General features: G+C 43.4%; 2 protein-coding genes across 2 annotated transcripts; both read left to right on the top strand.

The window, feature by feature from the left end:
• The first annotated feature begins 16 nt into the window (after window positions 1-16).
• Window positions 17-9,677, top strand: csf1rb (colony stimulating factor 1 receptor, b). The gene is made up of 22 exons (XM_057053711.1): window positions 17-168; window positions 2,901-3,176; window positions 3,268-3,573; window positions 3,807-3,940; window positions 4,031-4,193; window positions 4,333-4,702; window positions 4,817-4,932; window positions 5,066-5,174; window positions 5,340-5,509; window positions 5,593-5,693; window positions 6,331-6,457; window positions 6,562-6,663; window positions 6,757-6,867; window positions 6,961-7,120; window positions 7,233-7,306; window positions 7,464-7,552; window positions 7,700-7,822; window positions 7,905-8,016; window positions 8,097-8,196; window positions 8,268-8,382; window positions 8,481-8,571; window positions 8,650-9,677. The coding sequence occupies exons 1-22, from the start codon at window positions 111-113 to the stop codon at window positions 8,709-8,711; spliced, it is 3,069 nt and encodes a 1,022-aa protein (XP_056909691.1). The 5' UTR covers window positions 17-110; the 3' UTR covers window positions 8,712-9,677.
• A 538-nt stretch (window positions 9,678-10,215) lies between these two features.
• Window positions 10,216-16,434, top strand: tmprss15 (transmembrane serine protease 15). Its single transcript, XM_057054206.1, has 28 exons — window positions 10,216-10,286; window positions 10,388-10,500; window positions 10,580-10,704; window positions 10,896-10,963; window positions 11,040-11,182; window positions 11,577-11,621; window positions 11,736-11,855; window positions 11,959-12,061; window positions 12,143-12,252; window positions 12,324-12,464; window positions 12,564-12,716; window positions 12,840-12,945; window positions 13,033-13,177; window positions 13,250-13,391; window positions 13,493-13,582; window positions 13,665-13,790; window positions 13,868-14,011; window positions 14,111-14,221; window positions 14,292-14,415; window positions 14,494-14,589; window positions 14,676-14,725; window positions 14,827-14,898; window positions 14,994-15,138; window positions 15,272-15,453; window positions 15,547-15,639; window positions 15,715-15,854; window positions 16,074-16,128; window positions 16,202-16,434. The coding sequence occupies exons 2-28, from the start codon at window positions 10,389-10,391 to the stop codon at window positions 16,315-16,317; spliced, it is 3,057 nt and encodes a 1,018-aa protein (XP_056910186.1). The 5' UTR covers window positions 10,216-10,286; window position 10,388; the 3' UTR covers window positions 16,318-16,434.
• The last annotated feature ends 87 nt before the right edge of the window (window positions 16,435-16,521 follow it).

Raw genomic sequence — 16,521 nt, forward strand, 5'->3', positions numbered from 1 at the left:
GGCATATTTGGGCGGGGTCTGGTTGTTATGGGAGGGGTTTAGCTGCTGGATGCCTCAGAGGAAGTGTGTTTCTTCTTCAGTCTATCTTCTGTCACCAAACAAAAAGAGAGATGAAGTCTTACTGTTTGCTGCTGTCGATCACTCTCAGCTGCTGCTGCTCTGCTGAAGGTCAGAAAACAACCTTTTAAACTTATTGGTATTATTGGCAGTTTTTATTGTCTAAAATGATTATTGACATCCAGTGGAGGGAACAATCTGAATGTAGAGTTCATGCTAAAACTGCTATATAAATAGTAATTTGTAAATATTATTATTATCACCACTGTTACAAGATTTTCTGAATAAAAGTAAAATGTAAAAAACATCTTTATTCACAATAATTAATAAGCTGTCAGTGCTGAAATTAGAGCATGATCTTATTACTAATTCAAAATTAAACAAAGCAAAATATCTAAAATATCAGAATCAGCTGCTGAACACCAAGTTCCTGAAGGCAAACAGGAAGTGATGTCATTAATAAACAAATGCACCTGTGATGAAGTTTACCTGGTTATTAGAATCTTTTTAAAGCGTTCCAAATTTTCATCCTCGTTTGCTTCATTCCTTATTGTTTGGGTTCATCAACAACTTTTTCACCCTCTTTAACCCATCTTTTCTACTATGGTGGTGAAATGGATAAATATGTTGCTATGGTAACCAGTTATTCCCTCCACCCACTGTTTTAGCAATGAAGAAGTGAGATGAGGAAGTTAGGAGTCTTTCCCGCATTGGGACATATTATCCATGTGTGTGTGTGCGTGTGTGTGTGTGTGTGTGTGTGTGTGTGTGTGTGCATGAGTGTGTGGTCTCTGTTAGAAAATGTGTTTCCTGGGGTTTCGTCACACTGCAACCCCCCCACAACTGCAGGATTTAATCCAAAACAAGCTTTTGTCTGAGATCTGAATCAGAACAAACCAATTCTAATAGTCATAATCAACATTCTCTCTATTCTCTTGTTTTCAATGGTTTTATTTCTATTTATTTTCTATTTCTATTATTTAATTACCAGTTTTATTCTTGAGTTTGTCTTAACCGTCAATTTTATTTAAGTTTTTCATAATTTATCACATTTTTCAAGTAAGTGTGTACAAGCGTGTGTTTTGTAAAATGTCTGTGTTCTATCTCATTTAAAAAGGCATTCTTTTCATTGTGGTTATGATCGTCATGTTTTTATATCAGCTTGTTCATTGTAACATTCTCATCTTCATCATCTCCTTCGAGTTGCTCTTTGCTGTTGTACAGGTCGAAAAATTGTTGAAGAAAAAAGTTGAAACTATCCTGATTTACAAACCCCAATAATTATTGTTAAATGAATCATTTACCATTTTTGAAAATTGTGAGGTTGTGAGACAAACACACACACACACACACACACACACACACACACACACACACAATCTCTCTCTCTCTCTCTCTCTCTCTGCAGTGGTTGTTTCACTTCTAGTTCTCCTTCTGAAACTTGATGACATGAACTTAAACAGTTGTAACACTCTTTGTGACGTTTAAATATATTACTGATGTGATCAGCTAATCAGTTGTTTAAAATCTTAACTCAGAGCAATATTGACAACAGTTCATGAGCTTGAGCAGAAGGATGCCTGTCTTCTCACATTCGCCTTCATGGCAGGATAACCTAAAAAATTGAAGGTGTCATTAAGCTATGCTTTTAAAGAACCTTTATTTTGAAAGTCAGAGGAAGCTGAAGTTTTGACTTCAGTCTTCTTTACTGCAGGTGCGCCTCTCAATAACCAGCCTGCAGCCATAACAGGTGTTATCACCTCACCTGTCCTTTCAGTCAATGAAACTGCTTCTCCAAACAAAGACAGTTCTAAACCAGTAATGCTGATTCCGAATCAGCAGCAGGAGGCAGACATCCCGGACCTGCTGAAACAGGTGGTTCTGGTCCAGAAGGAACTCGCTCATGGCCAAGTCCAGGTCATCCAAAAACTTTCCGCATTTGAAAAGCAGGTGGGTCCAGGTTAGCTTTGTTTGATTTTTGGTTCATTTGTCTGCAATCTAGCTCATTTTTTAAAAGAGTAGCTAATGCTAGTGCTAATACTCCTGCTAATTCTACTCTCAGATTAAGTTTAGATCAGATTTGAATATCCTATATTATGTCTTAGTAACCACATGCACCAGGTGCAATTTAAATGTTCTAACATGTTCTGTTGCCATGTCCTCAGGACTTATTTCAGGACTTACAGAACATGGCTTGTCACCAGAGTTTGCTGGTGGAGAACAATCAGGCTCTGCTGCTGCAAACGTCTCGCATCGCCAGCCTCCTGCAGGACATCACCAAGAACCCTCCAGATGCCAGCCAATGAGATCTCTCCGGCGTCCTCAAACAGCCAATGAAATCCTGAAACTTTTACTAATGATGAAGTTCTAAACCAAGTCAATAAGTTAATCCTTAATATAACTCTTTATTGATCTTGTCCATTAATTAATTAACCACAGAAATTGAGTATCTGAAGGCCTTTTCACAATATATTAAAATGCCATCTTTAATTATTTGTAGTACCTTCTTTGTTTTGCTGTTGTTCTTTGTAAGGTGTTCTTTCTCTTTACATTAAACTATTTTTTAAATAAAAAATTTTATCTGCCAAGTTTTTGCCTCTCTATGCTCCAATTGCACATTTTGAGTGGCGTCAGCCATCTTCTTAGTTATGCAAGGCATCAACTACTCCAATGAGAACCACCGAATCCTTCATAGTCTTATTTAATCTTAAGTTTGTAATGTTCCTTTGTCTTTATATTTGGCGTCTGTATACCAGACTCTTCAAACTGGGACTCACTAATCAATAGTGCTATTCCTAGCATTGCATTGCTAAGATCTTTATCTGATTACCTTTTGGTTTCAGATCTCCCTGATCCTCCGTCAATCCATCTCAACTCCAAATATCTGCCAAACCAAGCCGAGGCAATCCTGACAGCAGGGACTCCATTTACCCTCAGATGTACTGGTGCAAGTTCAGTCCACTGGTCTAGCTCTGCTTTCTGCCTGGTGTACTTCGGCAGGCTGGTTGACCCCATAGATGTTCAGAGGGCAGATCCCAGACACACTGGTACATACCGTTGTGGGTACACCAACCAGAGCTTGGAGCACTTGAGCACCTGGATCCACCTTTATGTCAAAGGTAAGATGATGAAGATGAAGCCATAGCCTGAATTTAGAGTTGAGAACCAACTTACAAAAAACTCACAGGTCTTTTGCTGCCTCTCTCACAGATCCGGCTGACCCCTCCACTGTGTTTGTCACCCCTCGCAATAGCCCCCTTGTGAAGGAAGGTCAGGATTTCTTATACAGGTGTCTGCTGACTGACCCATCAGTCACTGACCTCACCTTCCAACCTGAGGACAACATCCAAGGAAGTGGGCAGCATCTACCCGTCGGCATGAACGTGACTGTTGACCCTCAGCGCGGAGCCCTGATCCAGGATGTGCAGCGCTCATTTAGTGGACAATATGTCTGTTCAGGCTGGAAGGACGGACGCCATTTCATATCCAGATCTTTCCACTTGTTGGTGGCCCCCAGTAAGACCTGTCACTCTCTCTTTTGACCTGTGTGTTTGTTGGCCTCTCTGTTTGCTGGTCTGTGTTTGATTGTAGTTTTAATAGCATATCCAATGTCATCCTATGCTGACAATCTGACTAAAGCAGTCTGACTAAAGCAGTTGAAGAGTTGATAACGAGAGGATTGTGCATCTATCATTTAGTTTATCATCCTCTCATTTGCCTGTCTGTTCACCTGTCCATCTGTCCATCAGGGCTGCCTCCTCCCTCAGTGGCCATCCACCAGAACAAGGTAGTTCGACTCGAAGGTGAGAAGTTTGAGGTCACCTGTGTGAGCAGTAGCACCACCCACCTCTTCAACGTCACCTGGACGCACCTCACTAAAAAGGTCAGATGTCCTATTTGATGCAGGGGTCGCATCTGTTAGAGGTCAGCTGTGAATTTCTCCTCATGTTTCTCGGTTGTTTGCCTCATCCAGAATTTTGATGTTGCTGTCACGCGTGAGAAACGCAACAGCGACGTGTACATCAGCAGCACACTGATGATAGCTGCTGTCAGTCAGGAAGACAGAGGAACTTACACCTGTGCGGCTGCCAGTGAGGACGGAGTCACCACAGCAACCACACACCTCATCGTTCTTGGTGAGTGCGTTTCTGCTGACACATTTTTTGTTTTTCGACATATATATGTTTTTCGACCTAATAAAAACACACATAATATTATGACACATAAGTAGAGCAGAGGAATATCCATTCAAAAGTGTCAACTGTTTTTTACCAGATTCGCCCTTTATGACGACTTACTTGAAGACGTGGCATGCTAACACCAAAGCCAAGAACAAGGAAATCAGCAAAGAAATCGACGGGAATCTGACTGCTAACAGTACTAGCATTGATATAGAAGCTAACCGCAGCAGTAAGCTGCACATGAAGATGGAATTAATTGCTAATGTTAGCAATGATGGCGTACACGTAAATAACATTAGCAGCAATACGACGGTGGAAGCATACGAAGGACTCGATGTGATACTGACCTTTGTGACGGAGTCGTATCCTCCACTCAGCAACCAAAGCTGGACAAAACCAACAAAGGTCAATAACAACAATAACGTCACCATGTACCAGGAGAACTACTCCATTAATGATACCAGGTGAGAGCTAACAAGCTTACATTTTATCTATTTCTTTTCAGCTTACTTTGACATACTTAAAATCATGTTAGGACATTTTACTCTGTGAAAGCAATGATATGTTCTATGTTATAGATCAGAGGCGAGTTTGCTGCTGCGGCGAGTTCGTCAGGAGGACCACGGCAGTTACACATTCCATTTCTCCAACTCATTCTTCAGCGGTTCTCAGAACATTGATTTACGAATTTATCGTAAGAGCCTCTTGAATAACCCTGAAATTAGGATGTGATCTGCTCTGTCATGGGCTTGTACAGCTATGAATGCAACATCGAGTACTGTCAAACAGGCTACAACTTCATTTTATGTTATTCTTAAATATCGTAGGTTCTCCTAGTGCCATTATCAGTGTGGAGAAAAACACGCTGACCTGCAGCAGCTCTGGATACCCAGTACCCACAATCGCCTGGTACAGCTGCCCTGGAATCCTAAAGACGTATGCACTTTACTGACCTTCACACTTTACAGACAGTGCCCCCTATAGGCTGGAGGGAAAATAGCTCTAAATTCTTTCAGTCTGGCCTTCAGATCTGGTTTCCAGTCTAACATAATTCTCTTTGTGCGTAATAAAAATCACTGTGGGTTTTACGTGGGTTCACAGGTGCGGAAATCTGACCACCACTGAGTCTTCTGAAGCTGACCCCACCTCGGAGCATGATGAAGAGAATGTTAGAAAACACCTAAACCTCCCTCTATCCACCGGTGGTGATGTCACAGCAGAATGCATCGCCAGCAATCAAGTCGGAGCGTTTCGCAAAGTCTTCCACCTTCGTATGTTGTCCGAGAACACAACAAGAGTTTATTTTCGGCCAAGCGTCCAAGTCGACATTACAAATATGTCTTGTCTTTTCCAGGAGAGCATAATTCTGCGTTCATGTCAGCTCTGATTGGAGCTGGCAGTGCTGCTGCCATCCTGTTCCTGCTCTTATTGGTGGTCTTCTACAAGTGGAGACAGGTTTGAGAGCAATACTGTACCATATACTCGCATTTCTTAACCAAATCAAAAACTCCAGAGATTCACGAAAACAATTGCAGCAGTTGGTTGGTTACAGTTAATAAGGACACCTCCTGCTGGCCAATAAAATAAACACACTTTAGGGCATGGCTTAACCTTACACACCCAGACTGTAAAATAATGATGTGCCAGATCTTTCTATGTCGGGCCCTATTTGGATCAACCATCATGATAAAAACTACAATAAAAATTATATAGCACCTCTTTAACAACATATTTACTAGTTGCTATAATAAATAAATATCTTGATAAATGGGTCTGTGCCTGTTCTGAGAGGCTTTAAAAGTAAAAAAAACAAGTTGAAATCAGCATGGGTGGAGATTGTACACGTGACCAAACTTGCTATCCTGTGAAATATAAATATGTGGCATTAAAATAGTAGATACGAGGCTAACCTGTTTCATACAGTAATGCTTAATGTTGACTTACTAAAATATGAGATTATCATCTGCATACATGCAGAACCTGCTTCCTGAGTCAAATTAAAGGAAACTGAATCCAAAGAAAATACTGTTGTGTATTTAAAATTGATTAAGAGCGATCAACTCAGTTTTCATTCTAATGTTTTTGGTATTAGAAACCCAAATATGAAATTCGTTGGAAGATAATCGAGAGCACCGAGGGAAATCACTACACCTTTGTTGACCCCACCCTGCTGCCATACAACTACAAGTGGGAGTTTCCAAGGGACAAGCTGAGACTGGGTCTCGAACTTTATTATATTTTAAAAAATGTATAAATTTTCCTTAAGACCATATCAATTTTATTGCCACATTCATTCTAAAAGGTGTTCTGTGTTTTACGACAGGTGCGGTCTTGGGTTCTGGGGCCTTTGGGAAGGTTGTAGAGGCCACAGCATATGGTCTGGGAACTGATGATGTCACTCGTGTTGCTGTCAAGATGCTGAAACGTCAGTCCAGAGTCGTCAGTGCATTTCATAGATGATTGTGCTGCAGTGGAACTCAGTGTGTTCCTGATTATCGGTATCTCATTGTGTTAACAGCGAGAGCTCTGTCTGAGGAACGTGAAGCTCTGATGTCAGAGTTGAAGATTCTAAGTCACCTTGGGTACCATGACAACATTGTGAATCTTCTGGGCGCATGCACTCAAGGAGGTGAAGACGGTGATTGGCGTATGACTTCTTGACTTGTAGAGATACCGATGTAGGCCCAGAATCAGAATTTCCTGCTCCGGTCTGTGCTGTCAGGTCCCATGTTGATGATCACGGAGTACTGCAGCTACGGCGACCTGCTCAACTTCTTGCGGGCTCGCGCTCAAGATTTCATGGCCTCCATTTTGAGTGCAGATGAAATGGAGGGTGATCCCTTTTACAAGAACATGGCGACCCTGTACGGTAGGCTCAGGAGGTACGAAGCTTTTGTTCGTTTATAGTACCAGACCTGCTCGCAGTGACCATCAGTTTCTCCACTGGGTTAACTAATCTCTGTGATTATGTGTGTGTGTATGTGTATGTTGCAGTGACAGTGGGATCTCATGTTGTTCCGACTATCAAGAGATGCAGCCAATTCTGGGTTCTGCAGAAAAACAGCAGGGTAAAAACATGGATACACCTGAGTGTCCGTCATATACTGGCATCCTCTACACGTGTCTAACACCCTCTGTCTGCCTGTCTGTCTGTCTGTCTGTCTGTCTGTCTGTCTGTCTGTCTGTCTGTCTGTCTGTCTGTCTGTCTGTCTGTCTGTCTGTCAGGTGTGCAGATGGGCGGCCTCTCTTTTGGTGACCTCTTGAGCTTTTCCCACCAGGTAGCTCAAGGTCTGGACTTCCTGTCAACCAGGAATGTAAGAGCAAATGCAGATGCACACACACACACACACACACCACACACACACACACACACTGCTGATTATTCAGCCTTAGCTTTGACTGCACACACCATCGGTTGTCCTGTCTTTCACTTGATAATTGGATTTTGTCCCGTTTGTCAGTGTATCCACCGAGACGTTGCAGCGAGGAACGTCCTGCTGACGGATCATCGCGTGGCGAAGATCTGTGACTTTGGCTTGGCCCGAGACATCCAAAACGACGACAGTTACATCGTCCAGGGGAATGTGAGAGTCCTTCACAGTTTCTCGCTTGTCGCAACCTGTCTCAAAATGACCATCAACGATGTCATATGCTTTATTTTAAAAGGCCCGCCTTCCTGTGAAGTGGATGGCTCCGGAGAGCATCTTTCAGTGCGTTTACACAGTCCAGAGTGATGTCTGGTCCTATGGAGTTTTACTGTGGGAAATCTTTTCTCTGGGTAATCAGGGCAACACAATAACATCCACTCTGTGATTCGAACTTGATGATGGTAAACATACGAGTTGTTGTTCCTCACAGGTAAAAGTCCCTACCCAAATGTTGCCGTGGACACCCACTTCTACAAGATGATCAAAGATGGCCGCCACATGACACAGCCTGACTTCGCCCCTGTTGAAATGTCAGCAGCTAGCTTTCATTTGAGTTACCTTTGATTTGACTTTGAATTAAAACCCTATTTTGTTCTTTAAGGTATCAGCTGATGACGCACTGCTGGAGTTTGGAGCCCACAGACAGACCAACCTTCAAAATGATTTGCCAGCTCATCGACAGGCTGCTCCAGTCCAACGATGACACAAACCATCAGGTGAGGATCAAGACACCTGTGTACCCTCAGCCTCATCTGAAATAGGATCTAAATGGGATCAAAATGTTGGTATGTGATATTCTGTTTTACTTGGACAGTCATACAGGAACATCAATGAAACCAAAAAAGATGATTTCAAAGGAGGAAAGTCGCAGAGGAGAGGAGAGGAAGAACAGCGCCGGCAGAGAGGTAACTTGTGGATACCATTATCTGTGACTGTGTGTTTAGCTGTTGGAGTCTGACTCCATCTTCTTCTGATCTTCTCAGAGCACCACGAGAATGATGCCAGCCGACAGGCGCCGACTAAGAACATCTACCAGCTGTCGTAACTGTGTTCAGTCAAAATATTGTTTGTCGTTGCTCAAAATTTTGATATTTAACTACATGTTTTGAATGATGGTGGCAGTTTTTAATCTTTTTTTAAGCGTTTTTATATTTCTTTGAACATTGAAAACATTTTATTCCTTTATGATTTTCAACACGAATCAAAACTTTCCTCCTTTCTGTTGTTAAAATTGTTATTACCCCATCTTCTTTTATTATCCCAGTAATGTGATTGATTTCACATTTATCTGCTGATGGAGACTTCCTGGGAGACATCTTCATCTTTATTATTCCTAATTAGTAGCCACAGATGTATAGTAAAAGGTTAATACCACACTAATGGTGCTGTAAATACTGAAACGAATACTTACATCTTGTACTTTTAAGTGTAGCAATACCGCAAATTAAAGTTCTGAAGCTTAAGTCCTGCCGTAAATTTGACTTTAAAAAATGTCAAAATGTGAGAATAAATAATGCTAAAAAACTAAATATATCTTTTAGTACTGAGTTATAATTGCTGATGATTAAGGGAATTTTACAAATATCATTTTTAACTCTTTAATCTATGACAAAAGGGTGTTTGTTTTGTGAAGGAATTCAGTAACTTCAGTGAAGAATATAGAAATGAAGTACTTGTAGGAGTAAATGTACTTTAACTTCAATAACGGCGAGTTCCTGCTCCTGTCTAAACAGGTAATCTAAGTCAACACAGTAAATGACCTATGGCTGTAAAATGCCTTCATTAGTTCTTCTCATGACATGATGATAGTCATCCAGGTGAGCGCAGAAGGGACGGGGCCTCATTAATGGAGATTACCTGACATATTTACTGCAGCTGGACTTTAGATTGTGATAAACAAGGAGCCGTGATATTGTGCTGGGACAGGTCACAGATCCTTCGATGCCTCCTCCTGATTCATGTTCGGGACATTGAATCATCTGCAGATGTTCATTAAAATTATCAAACAAAAGTCACGATCACTGTTCTTATTGCTTGTAACCAAGACCACCAGCTGACTGTTTGTTGCCATGGAGATAATTAATTCCTTATGTTATGTAGAGAAAATGTTTTACCTTTGATGTGTGCCTTATGCCTGTTGTTGCAAAACAAACATTAAATTCTTAGATACGTTAAATAACAACCAAAATGTTTTATGTGATTAAAGTTTTCTGCAATAGTTTTGTGCAACAAACATCAGAAATTGCATGTATGTACACAGCATACCTAAATAATGGACATTAAATGTGTGCTGCATTAGCATTTACCTACACCTGTGGACTATTTTATAAGTATTTTAATAAAGACGCTAATATGCTAATAAATATGGAATATCAGTGTGATGCTTCTGTGTAATAGGAAATCTGACAGATGAATCAGCACTTCATGTCCTCTGGCTCCAGCAACAGAATCACCATAAATGATTACTGGAAGCTGTATTAATTATCAACTTCTTATTGATAACCAGTAATCATTTCCAGCTTAATAAAAGCTGCCCACACAACAGATCCAGGCAGTTTGCGTGGCTCACAGAAGAGACGGTGGAGCTGATCTGAAGTCTGCAGCAACTCCACTCCAACAGGTGAGTCTCCATCCACTCCAACATGAGGACGCTGATGGATCAGGTGTTGATGTGTGCACTCTATGAATTATTGATTCAATCATTGATTGATTTATTGGCAGCATGGCTCGCAGGCTGTCGTCCCTGGAGATTCTCCTCAGCACCGTGACATCTCTTCTTCTGCTCTGTTGTGTTGCACTCAGTGTGCTATCGGCGCTCAGCTTTAAGCCCCGAGGTGACTGTAGCTTCAATAAACTGACCGGCTGTCTATTGAGGTGTTATTGATCAGCGTGTGGCTGCTGTCACTGGTGCAGGTGCTGCTGAGCCAGTGGTGCTGAGTGGCCAGATGATCATCACAGAGGGGGCCGTTTTCTCCGATGAGCTGTCCAATTCCAGCAGTCTCTTGTTTAAGTCCCTGGCCTTTGACGTCGAAAACCTGGTGAGGTCACAGGCTTTTATTTTGAAAACCAAAAGATGCAGGGTGCATCATCCACATTTATTGTGGAAAAGGAAAGAAAACAACTCAACAAAACTAGAGAGTAAAAATAAAAAAATTGTTCAGTCAGTCACAGCACAGCTTGTTTTTAGTGATGTCACATGATCATGCGCTGGCCTCTTATTGGTTAACAGGTATCTAAAGCATACAGCCACAGTGGAGTCAGACGCCTCTTCAAGTCCTGTCAGGTTTCATCCTTCAGGTGAGATTGATCAGTTTGGTTTGTGTGAATGCACTGGTGCAGCTCTGACTGAGCCGTGACTAATAACTGTCCACAGTCGCGGCAGCGTGGTGGTGACCTCTGACCTCTGGTTTAATCAGCCAATTGGCCCGAAGGAGGCAGAGACTCAGCTCAAGGCAGGGCTTCAGGCGGCTGGTCCCACAGAGCTCGTGATCGATTCAGACAGGATCCTGATCACAGGTGAGATCCCGGAGCTCGCAAGACACAGGAAAAGGTCACAAGTTGTTTTTAATGGAAATGTAAAGTTTTGTCGCCACTGTTGTGTCCTTGGGCTTCAGCCTTTGGGTCAAACAGCATGTGAATGAAAAGTGAAAATGAAAAGTTCCCCTATCTTCTTTTTATTCTTCACTTTATTGCCTTTGTTGTTTTTTTCCATTGAACTGTTAATTTGGGTGAATGCAAAGCAATAGCATCAGTTTCTTTTACAGAAACACTGTAAAAAGGTATGAGACAAACAAAAAACTTTTCCCACAGAGAAGAGAAGGAAATCTCACCTGTGAGAGGAGTTGTCACAAACCTAACCATAACTTTAACCTGAGTGTGTCATTAACATAAGTTGTGTCTTTGTCTGCAGACAAAGTTGAGACAACTGCAGCACCGGCTATCTCTGCTACACCGGGTGAGCTGGTGGAGAACTGGAGAACTTGTTTGTCTACCTCTGAACAGCTGACCTGATCTGCTTTATTTGTCCAATGTCCTTTTTTTCCTGAAATTTATCTCATTCTTCTCTCAGTGACTTGTCCTCCACAACAGAGGTCATGTGACGATGGATCCATGTGTGTTCTGATTGAGCAGTTTTGTGACGGCGTCTTCGACTGTCCTGATGCTTCTGACGAGGATGAAGCTCGTTGTGGTCAGTTGTGATCTACGCCGTGTTTGAAGAAGACTAAGATTTAACTTAATTTCTTTTTTAAATAATGCAACTTCCTGCGACATCATGACTGCTGTCTCCATAGCGACTTTCTGTGATGGGCAGTTCTTGCTCAGTGGTGCCAGTGGTTCTTTCAGTTCATCAGCTCATCAGTACAACAGCAGCAGCTTCTGTCGCTGGATCATCAAGTACAGACACACACACACACACACACAGATTGAACAGGAAGTGGTTTATTTTCCCTCCTAAATTTAAAACAATGTCCTCAGGGTTGATGAAGGACTTTCTATTCAGATCAGCTTCCAGAGGTTTGAAACAGAAGATTACCTGGACTTTTTGAGACTATATGAAGGAATTGGAGAAGGCAAAAACTTGACAGGTATGACGCCTAAAGGTGGGGGAGGAGGGTCTAGAAAATGTCAGTGATCCCGGTTTTATTTTGACAAGCAGCTGAGCTCTCAGGCTCCGTCCCTCCTGGGATCATCTGGCTGCTGACAGATCAAGCGACTGCTGTGTTTCGTTCCGATGATGTCAACAACCTGTCAGGGTTCAATGCCACCTACAGGGCTGCCAACACCTCCAACCTGTCAGGTACGCCACAGCCTGACATTAGATTTAATACTGTTCCCTGTGGACTGTGCATGACCTGTGTGTGTGTGTGTGTGTGTGATTATATGTGTGTGTTTTCAGATGAACAGAAGCTGACCTGTACCTTTGAGCAAGGCATGTGCTTCTGGAGGCAGCAGCCAGGTGAAGATGACAGTGACTGGATACGTATACGCGGGGCCACATTTCCTCCTCTCAGCGGGCCCAGTGTGGACCACACACTGGGCAACAGCTCAGGTATGTTCACAATCTGGCTTTTACACTTAGGATAGTACATTATTCTGCATTGGTTTGAACCTTTCAGCAGCATTGGTGCTTCTAGGCAGTCTGAGAATCAATATTTGTGTATGAACCCATCAGGTTTCTACATTGTCACACCTCTGAGTCCTGGTCAATGGCAGAAGAGCTTCAGGATGCACAGCCCTCGACTCGCCGCGGCTGCAGCGCCCATGTGTCTGAGTTTTTGGTAAACACCTGTCTGACCTATCAAAGCATCATAAATCAGAAGCTCTGCGATGGTCTTTATGTTCTTGATTGTGGTTGTTGTCCCCAGGTATCACATGTTTGGGGAGGACGTCCACCGTCTCCATGTCCTGCTGCTGCAAAATGCCACTACTCTGGTATTCCAGAAAGAGGGCAACTATGGGGACAGATGGAACTATGGCCAGGTGACGCTCAACCTGACAACAGAGACTACGGTCAGTGACGCAGATGTCTGGTCCACAGGCCGATGCTGATTGGATGCTGAGCGTGTCCTCTGTTGTGATCAGGTGGTGTTCGAAGCTCTGAAGAAAGGAGGGATGAAGAACGACATTGCTCTGGATGACATCACCCTGACCTCTGGGCCATGTGGACCCGACCCCCCAGACCCAACTAACGTACCTCTGCCAACAACAGCGCCCCCTATACCAGGTTATAGAGCAATCACATTGATGGTTTACATCAAACACGTGTTTATATTGGGAGAAATGTTGACATCTCTGACACACAACTCTCTGCTCTGATTGGTCCAGTTGACTGTGGAGGGCCATTTGACCTCTGGGAACCAAATTCCACCTTCAATTCCCCAAACTACCCACAGTCCTATGGGAACAAAGCAAAGTGTGAGTAGGCATTATTGATGTAGTGATTCAGAAAGGCATCTCCTAACAAATAAGTTGCAGTAATTACTGGGATCTTCTGCAGGTCTATGGACCCTCCACACGACGGAAGGGCGAAACATCCAACTGCACTTCCTAGATTTTGATGTGGAGGCCACCTATGATATGGTGGAGGTTCGGGATGGGGCGGGGCCAGACTCCACTCTGTTGGGTGAGGATGTCAGTTAGTCTTCTGTCATTTCTTTTCCCTCGTGGTGTTAATTTGCCACATCTTCGCTGTGTCTCCAGCTGTCCTCACCGGAAGCGAAGGCCCCGCCCGGGATTTCTACTCAGTGACCAACAAGATGGCAGTCTGGTTCTTCACAGACTCCTCAGGCAGTGGGCGAGGATTTAGGGCCAACTTCACTTCAGGCGTCAATCTCGGCTCACCTGGTACTGGAACTGGGAGCGCTAAAGCTGTCTGAACTGTATCGATACAGCCGCAGTCACATATCGGTCATCACAGTTACAGTTTATGCTCTTTGCAAACAGCTCCGTGTGCAGATGGTGAGTTCCAGTGCTCCATTGGAAGCTGTATCCACGGTGACAGGCAGTGTAATGGTGTGGTTGACTGCCCTGACTCCTCTGATGAAACAGACTGTGGTGAGTTGAGGGTTCTTAAGACCGCAGCTCTGCAGATGAAAGACAACTAATTTACGTAGACATGTTTTAGTTTTCTTAAAGGTAAATGGATCCAGTCGGCTCCAGTTCCAGGTTGGGTCCACCCTCCTCACCGCCTGCGCCGACACCTGGAACTCTCTGCTGTCTGCCTTCACCTGCCAGTACCTTGGATACAGGTACCTCACCTGTCACTGCTTCAGCATCTCATTACAGTCAGAATGAGGATTCTCTGGATTTTGTCTGTGATTCCTCAGGTTAGGAAATGCCACACAGCTGCCGGCTTTGCCGCAGGATTCCCCTTTTACAAACATCACAGTCACCGGCAACGGGAGCGTGAAAATCAGTGCCAGGTACAGGACCCAGATAGACCTTAGACCAGGTCAAGAACACAAGCCAGAGGAATTCATTTTTGTCTAAAAATGACTTTTCTCTACAGTGAAACCTGCAGCAGTGAGGAAGTTATTTCCCTGACCTGCAATAACCAGCGTGAGAACACTTTCAAATAACTTCATTGATCATTTTTAAACCCCTAGAGGTTGACCGTACAATGCTGGCATATGAAAAATGATGTGGCCTCTCTGTTTTAGCTTGCGGGGTTAGACAGGTGTCTAATAACACAAAAACTGTGGACCAGCCAGCAGAAGATGCACCGGAGCGAGGTAAAGCAGAATAATTCCTTCAGGTTACAGCTGAGCTGACCTGAGAAGCTTTGCCAAATGTTGTGACTATGAAAAGTGTTGCCGCTGCCTCTCAGGTGACAACAGGATTGTGGGCGGGGCTAATGCAGCGAAAGGGGTGTGGCCCTGGATTGTGTCGCTGCACTGGAGGAATCGCCACGCATGCGGTGCCTCCTTGATCGGGAGAGACTGGCTGTTGACTGCTGCCCACTGTGTCTATGGGTAAGAAAGTCCAACCAGGTTATGGACAGCATTATTTTAATGGGATTCATAGGTCTGCTGGAAGTGATAAATGTAGTTCACCTGTGTTTCCCCTGCTTTGTTCCGTCTGTGCTGATGTGGTTTTTGTCCACAGGAAGAACGTGCACCTTGGATCTTGGCTGGCCATTTTTGGACTTCACACCCAAAGTGGAATAAACTCTGCCGAAGTTCAGACCCGACGAGTCGATCGCATCGTCATCAACAGCCAGTACAACAGGCAAACTAAACAAGCTGACGTGGCCATGATGCATCTGGAGCAGCCGGTCAATTTCACGCGTCAGTAACAGAATACATCTGCAGCAGAAGGATTTGGATGGTTTTATTGTTCTCTTTCTAAATAAAGTTCGGATTTTTGGTTTTCTGTTACAGAGTTTATCCAGCCAGTGTGTTTACCTCCTGACGGCCAAAATTTCACTGCAGGAAGGAAATGTTTCATTGCTGGATGGGGACGAGACACTGATGGTGTCCAAGACAACATTAACTTGCAAAAACCCGCTTCTCTATGGTTCATTTCCTGACTCCATTTGTCACCCTCAGAGTCTCTCCCAGATGTCCTCCAGCAGGCGGAGGTTCCCCTGGTGCATCAGCAGCAGTGCCAGGAATTGTTGCCTGAGTACAACATCACCTCCAGCATGCTGTGTGCAGGATATCCCGAGGGAGGTGTTGACACCTGTCAGGTAACCTCCCGCCCAGTCATTGAAGAAAATCTAGCTACCTTGATAGTTAGCCGTAAAGCCTAGAGTACAGGTGAGGGCTTTAATACTTGAGTTACCATAGTAACTAATTTTGTGTACAGCACTCAGGTCACTCAAGCCCAATCCAACAATACTATGTTTGAGTTGATGTCAGATATAACTCCAGAAACATGAATCAGCAGATTTCTAATGTCTTTGCAGGGGGATTCTGGTGGTCCACTGATGTGCCTGGATGATGGACACTGGAGTGCTATTGGTCAGTCTCACACACACACACGCACACGTGCGTACATCGCAGACTGACATGTCATCTGACTGGTGTCCAACAGGTGTGGTGTCCTTTGGGACTGGTTGTGGGCTTCCACAGAAGCCCGGCGTCTACGCTCTTGTCTCTTCCTTCACTTCCTGGATTGCCCAGACGAGGAGCTCCTCCTACAAAACATGAGAACAAATAAATAAATGTTAAAAAAATGTATAAAATTGTTTTAAAGTAAATGTGATGTTTAATAGTTCCCATCCATGCTTCACAACTAAGTTTTTACTAATCATTTTTGTATTCACAAAATAAACTTTTCATTCTTTCACGGGTTTATTTATTTTTTAAACAATAAATAAAACATTTCTTATGCATTTTGGAGTGCTGTATAAT

Source organism: Takifugu flavidus, chromosome 14 (genome assembly GCF_003711565.1).
Source record: "Takifugu flavidus isolate HTHZ2018 chromosome 14, ASM371156v2, whole genome shotgun sequence".
NCBI classification, from domain to species: domain Eukaryota; kingdom Metazoa; phylum Chordata; class Actinopteri; order Tetraodontiformes; family Tetraodontidae; genus Takifugu; species Takifugu flavidus.

Bases quoted from the DNA above. Each gene is read 5' to 3' on its own strand.
- csf1rb (XM_057053711.1), top strand. From the start codon at position 111: ATGAAGTCTTACTGTTTGCTGCTGTCGATCACTCTCAGCTGCTGCTGC. The intron at 7,121-7,232 runs GTACGAAGCTTT...TGTATGTTGCAG, and splicing joins CTGTACGGTAGGCTCAGGAG to TGACAGTGGGATCTCATGTT. The intron at 8,017-8,096 runs GTAATCAGGGCA...TGTTCCTCACAG, and splicing joins GTGGGAAATCTTTTCTCTGG to GTAAAAGTCCCTACCCAAAT.
- tmprss15 (XM_057054206.1), top strand. From the start codon at position 10,389: ATGGCTCGCAGGCTGTCGTCCCTGGAGATTCTCCTCAGCACCGTGACA. The intron at 11,622-11,735 runs GTGAGCTGGTGG...TTCTTCTCTCAG, and splicing joins GGCTATCTCTGCTACACCGG to TGACTTGTCCTCCACAACAG. The intron at 11,856-11,958 runs GTCAGTTGTGAT...CTGTCTCCATAG, and splicing joins CGAGGATGAAGCTCGTTGTG to CGACTTTCTGTGATGGGCAG.